The sequence below is a fragment of the Mastomys coucha genome, unplaced genomic scaffold (assembly GCF_008632895.1).
Source record: "Mastomys coucha isolate ucsf_1 unplaced genomic scaffold, UCSF_Mcou_1 pScaffold12, whole genome shotgun sequence".
In the NCBI taxonomy this organism is placed as follows: domain Eukaryota; kingdom Metazoa; phylum Chordata; class Mammalia; order Rodentia; family Muridae; genus Mastomys; species Mastomys coucha.
In genome coordinates, this window is record NW_022196894.1 from 3,835,365 (window position 1) to 3,848,695 (window position 13,331).

Below are 13,331 nucleotides of genomic sequence, written 5' to 3' on the forward strand. Positions count from 1 at the left end.
GACTATCCAAGTCCAGGGTTGTCTATTCAAACAGGCAAAATTTAGGAGAAACTGGCAACTCTTTTCCTTTAATTTAATCCTTATTAATACAACATAAGCAAACAAGTTGTGTCCCAATGACCTGATTCTTAATGTGCTTTCATACATTCAACTTTTTTAAAAAATAGAAAGTCATGATAGACCCTTTTGAAGCCTTTTCCCACTTTATTTGGTTATTTGCTGGTTCATCTGTATGTATCACATCTCATTGTGCATGATAAATATATATAAAAACCTAAATAAAATTAACCACAGGAAAAGCAAATATATGCATCTCACTGGGATCTGGACATTCCAGAGTAGGATTTTAGAACTAGACAAGGGAAGAGATGTTGAACACTGTCAATAGCAGCTCTCCTTTAAATAACAAACCTGAAACACACCTAAGATTATGAGAGTGAAGACAGGCATGTCTAGTACAGGCCTTCCCCACTGCAGAGAGGCCCGAAGAATGTGCTCCATCAGTGTGGCTTAGCATTGTGTCCTCAATGGCCATCTGAAAGACCCAATAGAGCTAACAGGATGGATGGATCAGTGGATAACGGAGTCTGTCACCAATCCTAATGACCTGATCCCAAGGACCTACATGGTAGAAAAGAACCAACTCCAATAACTTTTCCTCTTATCTCTACATATGCATTTTGGCACGTGGGTCCATACATACCAATAAGTGGTAGTAGTTTTTAACATGTATTTAATTTGAACCTGGTAATTCTTTTTATACTGGCACTCAGAAGCAGAGGCAGGCTGTATGGCAAGGCCTATAAGGCAAGAATGGTCTACACAGCATGATGAGGGCCTGCTCAGAGTACCTAGTGAAACCCTATCTCAAACAATGAATCAAACAAACAACTAACCACCACCACCACCACCACCACCACCACCATCATCATCATCATCATCATCATCAAAGAGTAAAAGTAAAACCTGGAGGAATGATACCCAAAGGTGACCTATAACATCTACACCCACCCACCCACACACACACACACACACACACACACACACACACACATTTTTAGTGGTCTGTCAAGTTCTGGACTCCTCTGGCTCTTCTGAATAAATGATCCCCCAGAACCTACAGTAGAATCAAACTTACTTCATTCCATTATTCTCTTGGGAGACCCTAGCTGCCAGCATTCAGGCCAAGAGACCAACCTATGGTCTACAGAGATTTTTGTAGTCAACCTCTGTAGGGCTCTAAATATGAATAACTCTTGTATTGTGATTGACACAAAGCAATTAATTCACAAAGACTCACTCTGAGCAGTACATATCTGTAGATTTTAACAGTAACAGTATAGAATCAAGGAGCCAAAGAATGAGGAGACACTAGAACCACTAACCACAAAACAGCACTGGTGCTGTTTGAGAAGGGAGTGTTGCAATCTGGCCTCACCTGGTCTTGCCAGAAACCTGCCTTTAACTTCTGTCTGGCTTCTCAAGTCTCCTTGAGAAATACTAGGAGGCCACTCTCCTCACTTGACACTTAGAAGGCAGAGAGTAATTATTTTCAGAAGTAAATTGCAAATAGATGAGATTTAACCTAGGGCAGGGAGGGGTGAGCGATAAAAATGATACACAGTAAGCAAGAAGACTAATTTAAATAGGCCACCAGCTGAGTGAGATGGACTCTGGATGGTTGGTCTATGGCAAACATCTTAAAATGGAAGGAAGTCTGCAGATAAAATGATATATGCCATTTCTGTATCACAGACAGTTGATTATGCTTATAATAATTTCTCTCAATCCACACTTATATCATACCCAAAGAGGAACTCAAGCATCTATTACTTTGTCTCAGAGAAGCTACAGATTCAGAGCTATATTGCTACATAGGAAATTTCCCTAGAGAGGCAGGCATACTACTACTGGTGACAGACCACTGCCTTTTTGACTGCCTCCCGAGCAGAATTTCAGAGGAAGTGAGGGTAGGGGCTGAGTTCCAAATAATGATGTGCATATTTTTTTCTCCACCACTTGGCATTTTTGCCTCAAATGGCCTTCCTCAGTTTACTCATGTTTCATCAGTGCTGCTATAAGAAGATGAAATAAATGTGAAGGTATGAATGATATTTAGCAGTCTTACATCATAGGCAAGAGCTTAATCCATATTTGATAAGAGTCTGGAGTCCCAAGAAGCTCTCCACACATGGATGAAAGTTTTACCAACTCAGTGTTGGCTATTAGTATAGTATTATTGCATTCAGAGTGTCTGTTGGATTCTGACTCAGATCAGATAAGACAGCAGAGGAGAGCCAGCAGGTAGCACTCCTCCAATCTCTCCTTGCGAGTCTATGGATCATTCAAGCCACAAACCATTCAACCAACTTGTACTCAAACTCCTCCATCCACAACGCTGCTCATGCAATGGGGCTGGGGATAACTTGGTTGCCTGGGATATGAGAAGTTTCCTACAATCACCATGTAACAAAGATTGAGACTATCAGCTAGACACCATCATCTATAACCAAAGTTCAGGCTACTTTGTTGAAAATAACGTGTCAGGTGACTTTTAAATAGATGGGTCTGTATGAAGAGTGGGAAACATGATGGTTAACGTAAGGAGGTGACCCATGGTACCAGTCTCCTTTCTTAGCACAAGAGGTGGCCCCATACCCTCACTGCTCAGATCATTTGATTCTTTCTGAGCTTGTTTGTGGACAGCACTTTTCCAGCTAAAATTTTCATCTTGTTTTTGCTCTCTGGTAATTTGGGATAAATGGCTTCACAGAATAAATCAAACATAGCCTATGAATAAGTATCTAAATAGGACATTTATTTCTATTTAATATCTTAAATGTTCCTTAAGGGTAGAAGAAACAAAAATATCTATAAAATGGCACAGCAATGCCACTGGTGATGGGCACCAGTGTGGAGCCCTTGAAAAGACTACAGCCATTGCTCTATTGGTCATCACATTGGCCTCCCCTTTGAGATTCTTTGAGACAATGTTCCTATGAATCTTATTCATAATCAACTAATGAAAGAAATTTCTTAGAAGGCTGGTAGCCACACAGACTGATCACATATATTTGATAAGCTCTGGCATTTTATGGGAATCTTTCTGGAAGGGAACAGGACTGGTTATGTGTACTTGAAAATAAAGCAGACTAACACAGAGTTCATGCTTAAACTGGTCATCATTTCTAGAAGGCCTTTTGTAAGGTCTTTTGATACTAGAGCAATGTGTGCCATTTCCTTCTCTCTGCCACTACTGGAAATAAGTCTTAGACCTTTGAGGTTTCATCTTGCTTAGTATAAGCCAGCTAAGCCAGTTCTTTTTAGAAAGGGAGTTATCAAAGCAAATGTGATCTCCTTAGTTCCAAAACATACTCAAGAACTCTAAAAATGATAATGGGATAGGCCCAGTTACTCAGAAGCTGCAGGCAAGAAGATTTGTTCATCCTACAGCCTTGAGACCAGAATGTGTGATGTAAGAAGACTTCACCCCCAAGAAGATGTTTAAAAAAAAAAGACTGACGTGGAAAAGACAAAATTTAAGAAAAGAAGGTTACCAGAAGCAATGGTAGAATTGTAGGAGAAAAAGAAGAAGGAAAAGAGTAAAAGGAAAGAAAGATGGAAGGAAGATGGAAGGAGAGCAGGAGGAGGAGGAAAGGAGGGGGATGATGAGAGAAAACAGGAGAAACGTGGCATGTTAAGATTTAAAAATCATAGTATCTAAGAGTTCACTCTTAAAGGCAGCAACATATTGCAGAAAATTCTGAAGAACTTAAGATTTAATTACTTTAATTTTGAAAGTTTTCTCTATTCTTTTAATAACAACTTAACCTCTATGTGGGTTGCCTACAATCATCCCAGCTCATACCATGTAACAACCTTGAAGTTGAGGTTGTAGCTCAGTTGGTAGAATGCTTATCTATCATTCATGAAGCCCTAGGTCACATTCCTGACACTACATAAAATTAGATGTAGAGGCTTATGCCGGATATTGTAATATGTAATTGGAGGCAGGGGGTCAGTTTATGGTCATTGATTATATAGATTATTTCTTAGAAGGGAACCTTGCAGAAGTAATGTACATGTTTGCATTGTCTTACAGAACTGGAGGTTATGAGACAGGAAGTTCCTCTTAAATAATTAACACCCCCACACAGCATGCATATGGGAATGCTTCTTCTAAGAGCCCAAACTGTGAATGGTCAAGGCTGCCATGCTCAGCTATGGCTGAGCTCTTGTTATAGGCACCTTGTGAATGGAGGTCCTTTTAAGTGCTTGTCTGATGCATGCTGAGAATATTCTACCTGCAGGTTAGTCATGCCAAATCTCAACAGCCTTTATGTAGGTCAAATCAAATTCCGTATCGTATATCTCTTTCATTTTCAGATATATCAATTGTATTGTCCCTCAAAACTATTGCTCCTCAAACCTAGGGAATCTGAAATTCAATAGTTTCTAAGTTTCAAAAGTTTGGGTCATAATATAAATGTAGCAAAGGTACAACCAAACTTCTTTTATTGTTTTAAGATAGATGATAAATGAACTTAGTTTTGACTTTAGATTTATAGAAGACCGTATTCTCAGAGAGTATATAATTTTGTTAGGATTTTATTGGTTTAGAAGCAACTAGAGTTTTCAGCAGAATGTTAAGTTTTGGGGAATATTCTAGAGGCATCTCTGTTTATATTCAGAGGTGCACCTCTTGCGATAGTAAAACTCTGTTAAGATGTTTTATGAAATGCTCAGTTGCTGGATGTTTTTTGAAACACTGGAACAAAAGCAATCATACTAAGACTCCCCCAGAAATGCATTTATTTGGGTTCTTGATCCCTGTGTACAGTAAAAATCTAACAAATGAGAACCCAGTACCTCTTTGGGGGCTTTCAAGGCATTTAAGATGCTAGCCCATCTCAATCAATCAATCCAGCCAGCAAGGTATAGATATTTGAATTTCTAGGGAAATCAATGCTACCTCCTCATTTGAACACCTTACAGAATGGAATTGCCACCATGGAAAAGGCCTTAAGGCAGTTTTATCATCTTTCTGAATTTAATAAATCAAAAAGAAAAGGCATTTTCTATTTTTTTTAAGTTTTCTTTTCAATATGCATCGTATTGGAACAAAATAAATTGAGTGCAGTGGGGAGATGGCACAGTGGTTAAAGCATTTGCTGTGCAATTGTAAGAACCTGAGTTCAAATCCCTCAAGGACCCTTCAAGCCAGACACAGTGGTGTGTGTCTGTACTTCTAGTACTCCTACAATGCAATAGCAGGCAGAAACAGAAGAATCCTTGGAAGCTCACAGGCCAACAAGCTGGGTGTACACAGCTGAAAATAACAGGAGATGCTGTCTCAAACAAGGCAGATGGCAAGGAGCAGTGCCATTAGTCGTCCTCTGATTTCCACATATGCATCACAGCATGTATATGCCCACCCCACCTCCACAAAGAAGAATAATTTGGAAAGATAGGTGTTGTTTCAGTTGGTGAAATTTTTGTCTTCCTAAAACAATCTTAGTTTGATAAATTATTATCCATAACATAATTTCATATAATGCTCTCTTCTGTAATAAAAATATTTTTCTTTCCTTTTAAAAACAGTTTTGGATAGTACATCATAATATATGGAGTATTAATGATATTCCTAATTAGTCCTGGTACACTCTTTTCCTAATAATAGTCTTTATTTTAAAAAAAGATTTAGTATATATTTAGAATTAAAAAAGACTATGTAAACACAACATAAAGTAGCTTAGCCTTATCCATGCACCCTGGCATGCTTTGGTAACACGCAGTATTAATACCCTGGCACAACAGCTTGGACACGCCCACTTCCCAATGCCCTCATGATTTCATTTAAGTGGTCCCGCATGCCTGTTTTGTGATCTTTCCAAGCTTTCCAAGTCCACGGTCCATCAGCACATTTCCTTGCCACACCCATGCAGACGCAGCCCCCTCCCCACCCTTCACCTGTGCACATGGAACCAATCGCCAGCGAGCACGTTTCCCCCTGAGCGAGCAGTATTGTGAATTTTATCTTCTCTTCCAGAAATCAGTTCGTCTTCGTTGCAACAGATGAAATTTCTTGTAACACCTCTGCAGGTAACAGACATTCCTCCTTCCTGATGCCCCCACCTCAGTCTCAGTATCCTTTTATTCCTTCTTTTTATCTTCTTCACATGCTACAGTTAGTCACTGTAGAAAGTTTAGTTTTTATAGAGAGAAAGTGACCATGTAGTTTTGAGTGTAGCGAAGCTCTTATAGACTCTGACATCTGGAAAATATGGGAGGCGTTTTGCTAACTCTGATACTCTGATGTTTGTATTTCTGATTTTAATAATGCCTGGTTCGGAAAACTAAGCCTTGTGGTGAACAAATGCACAACAATGGAATAACCAGTACTCGTGTTGTAAAATGGTGACAAAGGGAGCTTAGGAATGCAAGGTGACTCCCGTGATTTTTTTTGACATATTGAATCTAGTTCAGAAAGATTGAAATGGGAATTATTTCGGATCTTCATGGAATATTATTGGCCATAAGAGACTGCATCCACAAAGCCAGTGGCATTAGGAAATGTAATTACACCTGTCTTTTAAGAAGGGGATCTTCCTTCCTTTAGCTAAAGATCCTCTTTCTTTTTCTTCAACATATATTCTCAAGTATCAGAACTTAGAGAAAGAACAGTTTATTTTGTGTTCAAAACCAGGACATTGGTGAATCTCATTTCCAACAAAACAACACTTATAATTTGACTTTGATGTGGTTCTGCACAATTAAATTTGGGATTATTTGATTTATGTGCTTAGATAGTGCCTTGCTGGAGTACCCCCCTCCCTCCCTCCCTCCATCCCTCTCTCCCTTCCTCCCTCTCCCTCCCTCTCCCTCTCCCCCTCCCTCCCTCCCTCCCCCCCTCTCTCATTGTATGTGGTGGGTGAGTGCTAAAACATAAACTAACTCAGATAATCACTAGACAGTCTTGCCATTGGAATGTTATTGACCAAGGAAAGTGGATGATAACAGCCATAGCGAAGTATACCACAGTTCAAAAGCATACGTACCGCCCACCTGTGCACAGAAACCATGCATCTGTTACTGGTTATTTTTTATTGATGGAGTAGTAAACAAAGGTGCAAATTACTGATAATGTTTCAGGTGCTATTCAGAGTCTTTGCAGAGAATGAATGATAGGAAAGAGAGCTAGGAGCATGTTCCTGGCAGGGCCACACAGGTCTCTGCATTGGGGTCGTAGGCATTCTTCTCATTGTTAATGGGTTGACGTTGTACTCAAGGCTTACTTCTACAAGCTCATTTTCTAAAGTAGCTGCATATTCCATTTACAAAAGTTCCTTTGCTAATAATGCTGCTCTTTCCTCCCCTGTCTCTGTCCTCATGAATCCCTGCATCTCCCAGTCAGAGGTGCTGCTACAGTTAACACATTAATGCCTTACAATGGAAGATGGACTGTTAACTGCATTTCTGAGAGTGACAGAGTGAGAAATAGCTTCCTGGGGATGAGGGATAACTTATTGTTTCCAGAGTGGAGCAAGAAAAGGAGATGGGTTGGAAGAGCCTGGAGTTGGGAGGACTAATGAAGTAACATGAGCGAGTATTACCTGTGGATGTACTGGCGATACAGACACACAGCCTTGCCTGCTAAACTTCATGTGTGTTCCAATGTGTCTCATGCCATATTGAACATCATGGATCAAAAATGAAGCCTGGAAACCTCAAAGTAGATATTGGTTGAATCCCATGATCTGAAAAACAGTCACGTTAGCAAGTGGTCTGCATGCAACCTTCTATAAAGAAGTAACACATAGCTGGGTAGCAGTGGCTCACGCCTTTAATCCCAACACTTGGGAGGCAGAGGTAGGTGGATTTCTGAGTTCAAGGACAGCCTGGTTTACAGAGTGAGTTCCAGGACAGCCAGGGCTACTCAGAGAAACCCTGTCTCAAAAAAACAAAAAAAAAAAAAAAAAAAAAAAAAAAAAAAAAAAAGAAGTAACACATAATGCTTGCATGAGCACAGCCTGGTTCTCCCCTGTCCTGCCTTTTCCAGGGCAGCTGCTCAGTATATTTTAATGAATTTCTGTGGATCACATTTTGAAAATGTCACTATTCCTCTGATGGCCATATTAATACTGTGTTGTGTACATCATCAAGTCTCATTTGAACTGGATGTTTTGAATCAAGCCAAAAGAAAGGATGCTCACACCAGTCAGATTCCCCCTGTAGTTAGCCTATTTCCCATACAGAGTCCAAGTGAGAACTCAGATCTGCAATGAAATTAATATCATCTTGAGGATTTTCCCTTGCAAGCTGCAGATTCCCAATGCACACACACCTCACACCTTACACAGCCTACGTGCTGCACACACCTCACACCTTACACAGCCTACGTGCTGCACACACCTCACACCTTACACAGCCTACGTGCTGCACACACACCTTACACTTTACACAGCCTACGTGCTGCACACACCTCACACCTTACACAGCCTACGTGCTGCACACACCTCACACCTTACACAGCCTACGTGCTGCACACACCTCACACCTTACACAGCCTACGTGCTGCACACACCTTACACCTTACACAGCCTACGTGCTGCACACACCTTACACCTTACACAGCCTACATGCTGCACACACACCTCACACCTTACACAGCCTACGTGCTGCACACACCTCAAACCTTACACAGCCTACGTGCTGCACACACCTCACACCTTACACAGCCTACGTGCTGCACACACCTCACACCTTACACAGCCTATGTGCTGCACACACCTTACACCTTACACAGCCTGCTTGCTTGCTAAAGCAGCCCCATAGAAGGCAGGCCTTTTGCATCCTAGTATCTATTGATAACCATTGTGCAACAACAAGAACATTCCTGTTTTCTTGAGAAAAATATCAGTGAACTAGGTATGAGTTTGGTGGTAGAAAATGTGGCTAGTAGGACTAAACCTCTGTGTTGATTCCTTGTATTAAATTAAAAAAAAAATCAGGATTCTCAAAATTTTAGTTTGTGAGGCTTGCTAGATTTTATTTAAAAGTTGTAAAGAATGGTTCTTGGAAAAGGCTACAAATGGTGGGAGATATGAACAGACAGTTTGGTTTTGGGTTGTTGGTGGTAAGATGGTCATCACCTGCATTAGAAGTGGAAGGTCATGATCTGCTCTTTGGGCTCCTCAAGGCAAAGGGATGCTCTCTACTGGCAGGATGTCCTCAAATTGATTCTTGTCTACTCTCTGTGTTCAGTAGTTGCCCATTCATATTTGTTGGCTGTGAGACTTTTGTGTGGGAACAATTTTCATACTAAGGAATTCTAAATTTTCAGTATTTGACTTAGTCAGTTTTCCTATGGACGGATCCTAGAAGGAAGAAGTAGAGATTGCCCCTTTAGTAATGGGGTATAATGCTAACTATTGCATCAACTAGCCTACTTAAACCATCAATTAGTGCATAATATCAAGAACCTTCCATAAGTTGGATTCTTCAAGAGATTTAAAGGGTGGATGGTATGATTTTTCCTTCTATGAAACTTCCCTGCCTTTGTGATTCACTAGAACATTTTCAGAATGAACTAACGACTTCAGTTGAACAAGATGGGTCTTATGCAGTAATGGAGGTTGAAAAATCAAGTTACTTAATGGATGGAATTCTTTCAATAATGATAGTAGCTATGGAGCCAATGGAGATGTAGACAATGTCACATCTAAGTCCTGAGGCAACAGCATTAAGTAATTAAGGATAAACCATCTGCAGACAAACTTCCACTCTAGTGGAGATCATACTCCAAATCACATTCATCAAGATGCATAGGATATATTTCTATATAAAGTTAGACTAGAGCTAGTTAGGTAGCTCAGTGGATAAAGGTGCTTGCCATCAAGCCTGACAAGTTGAATTTGATTCTTGGGGCCTGCATGGTAGGAGTGAACTAATTCTCCAAACTGCCTTTCTGAGCTCCAAACTTCTGCTGTGGCATATGCATACCCATACTTATGCATGCACACAGAGTAACAACAATCAAAAATCAAGAGAGGCATATTCTGCTTGTGGTTCTAAGCTAGAGTCCGTCACACAGGAAATGCCAAGGCAAGTGTTCAAGCATCCAGTCATGTGACTCTATCTTCAAGAGCAAGAAAGATATAAGTGATGTGTGTTGCACACTTGTTTCATCTAGCTTCCTTCAGTCCTGGGTAGACCAGGACCCACCTGATTAGGTGATGGTACTGCCCACCATGGGTTGGGTCTTGCTTCATAAATTAACATCCAAAACAGCCCCCACTGACATGAGGCAACCTGATAAAAACAATCAGTTGAGACTTGTCTCCCAAAAGACCCTAAGTTGTGGCAAACTAACAGTTGAAACTAATCATTGCAGAATTTATAGTTAAGGGTTCAATTGCTTGAATATAAAACCAGTGCAAAGGCTATGAAATTAGGCATGCTTACAGTATCAAGAGCAAAATATCCAGGGAAGTCAGTGCAAGTGGGTATGCTAGAGATATCAGGAAGGTAGCAGGAACCCACAGAGGTAGTTCAGACAAGTTAAGATTAGGAGGCTGTAAAACCATGTAGGGTTTTCCATAATCATTGGAGGATTAAATTAACAGTCAGCCAGAGATCTTAATAGAGACCAGAAATTTCTATGAAAAGAAAAGGTGAAAGAAAGCCACCACAGAGACTCTGGAAAGTGTGGTGACAGCCTACAGTGACTCTTGGCCATGGAATTATAAGGGGTAGTTGTCTTTGAATACTGTTTCATAGGAGAATAGAAGAACATGCTGGTAGGGTTAGAAAGCACATGTGACTTCTGTGTTAGTCACTCTTCTTACTGCTGGGACAAAGTACTTGTCCAAAGCAATGTGAGGAAAGGAGAGTTTGATTTTGGCTCATAGTCTGAGGATATAGGCATGGAGGGAAGGCACAGCAGCAAGATGGGAAAAGAACAGAGTGTGAGGTAGTTGCTCATAGTGCATCTAAAGTCAGGAAGCTAGAGGCCGGAATGCTTTTGGCTTTTGATTGAGTCTGGGAGCCCATCCCTTGGGATGGTGCCACCCACAATAAGTGTGGTTCGTCCCTCCTTGAGCAAACAAATCTAGAATCTCCATCAAGGCTGTGCCAGATATTTGTCTCCTAGGAGATTCTCAACATGGCAATAAATATTGACCATCACCAAACCCCTCTCTTCTTCTACTATGGTTTGAGAGATTTTTCCTAATATGGGAGATTGCATTAAGTACTTTGCCCCAGTAACAACTGTCTCTTCTGTGGGCTCTGCTGAATTATTCAGCATCAATAACTTGCTATATTGTGTGAATAAGCTATATATGTACATGTGTATATATATATAAGTAAACACACATACACATACACACAAATTTACCACAATAAAGAGCTCAGGCAGTAAAGTTCTTGTTGCACAATCATGAAAACCTGCTTTCCAAGCCTCAGAACCCACAGAGAAAAGTACCCCCACTTGCCAATGCTTATTATGGTACCAACCTGGGTGTGGTGTATTTGGAAAAAAAAAACTTAGCTAAATGAAAATAGTAAAAGCTGTTGGAATCATCCACTGTGCATTAGGTCTCTTAAGTAAAGAAGCAATATTTGGCATACCTAGGACACCAGGCTAGGTGTAAGCTCTGTTTCTTTCTTTAGTCCCTTTGAGCCTACATGTATGCACACACCTGCAATAAGCTTTCAGGTAATATTTAGAGGAAATTGCTAAATTGGTCGTTCCTCTAATGGATCCTTCAGCAAGTTACCTCTAATTGTCCTCCCCTCATCAGCATCTTCTGACCACTCAGCAAAGTTGTCATGGAGAAAACTGATTTGTGGTTAATTGGTGGTGTTTCCAGTGGAGTGTGATGTGCACTTTGCAGGAAGTTGCAGGTGCAGAGGGAACATGTAAGCAAAGGTACTTAGTAAAAATAATAATCGCCCCATTTATTGCGAGCTTACTGTGTATGAGGCACTGTTCCAGGCTTGTGGCATGCAATAACAATAAAATGTACTCATGAAAATAAAATGGCCTTTTCCATTTACCTGGTAAAATTAGGGAAATATAGATAACTCTGAATCTGCCTAATGGAAGGAGGTGACAGCAGTGAAACCTTAGGAAAGATGTATCAAGTTCAGACTGTGAAACCTATTTCAGATACAGTCCCTCACCCACCCTCAACCCTAGGCATTAGATTCCTGGGTCCAAAAGGGGAACCTGAAGATCAACATTCTAGCAAGTTCTCCCAGGTGGTTCCATAGCAGAGTTAGCCATACACCTGGGAAGTCTTTTCTATTGGTAAGGAGAACTCTGGAGTCTTTTCTTGATGTGGGTCTTCTACTCTCCTGACTTTGAGCCCTGAGCTGTGGTTGGCCCATCTATATTTCTAAATCTAAAGTATGTAATAATGGAATTGATAAACATGTAAGTTTTAATTATTGTATAAGCCATTCCATTAATAATTATAAAAAAGTGATTGTAGTTTAAATATATTGAGATAAGTAAAAACAAAATTGTTTTTCCAAGTGTGACTACGATGGAATTTTAAACAATATATGGTACTCATATTTGTATCTGTTACACTATTTCTTTGAAACCAGATTATACTAAAGAAACACACAATTCATTAGGACTGTACCCCCTCTTTATGCTTTCATGTGTTTCCAAGTAAAGCATTGTATGTATATGACTGTGTGTGTGGTTGTTGTCATTGTTGTTGTTATTGTTGTTAGAATAGAAGAAAATGCCTTGGGTTCAGATCCCAGAACTTACATCTTTCTCACTGTGCTTGTTGCCTCTGGAAGCCTCTGATCTCCTTGGATAAGTAGACATATTTAAGTCCTGTACTGTCAGGATCCCTGCCTTTAGTTAGCAGGTAGCAGAGGGAGAGGTGACTCCAAGGAGTCTTAGCTACTGCTCCCCTCCACTTCTCTGCAGGATTACTAGATCACAGAGCTGATGAAGGACACAAATGGTTCTATGACTGTTTGCGTGTTTTATGTTGCCTCTGGAATACCACAGTGATTTCAAAACATGATGGGAAATTCCTTCTGGCTTTTACAACAATGGTCTTAAGACAAAGAGAAAGAGGGTTTCTAAAAGGTTGTCTAGAGTGTGCCCATGCTTCTTCTTTCCAATGAGGCTTTCATTACAGACTAACCTACTGCAAGGCCTAAAGTGGGACTTATTGTGTCTTCCTAAATGGCTGGCTGCTATTCTGCTTGGTAAATCTAGAATCAAGTTAGTTTTTGATTGTTTCTTTGTTTGTTTGTTTCCACACCTGCCCCACTGAGATTCAGACTAATGTAAGGTATTG

General features: G+C 40.3%; 1 protein-coding gene across 41 annotated transcripts in view; it reads left to right on the top strand.

Annotated features, from left to right (window-relative positions):
• The window catches only part of Rbfox1 (RNA binding fox-1 homolog 1), a 1,556,838-nt gene that overhangs the window by 1,530,944 nt on the left and 12,563 nt on the right, over positions 1–13,331 (top strand). For 28 of the 41 annotated variants that reach the window (XM_031361868.1, XM_031361857.1, XM_031361958.1 and 25 more), the window contains one exon: positions 6,050–6,102. The exons of the other annotated variants lie outside the window; for them this stretch is intronic. In XM_031361868.1, the coding sequence (XP_031217728.1) occupies positions 6,050–6,102 (53 nt within the window). The remainder of the gene's footprint in view (positions 1–6,049; positions 6,103–13,331) is intronic. 41 annotated transcript variants of the gene reach the window in all.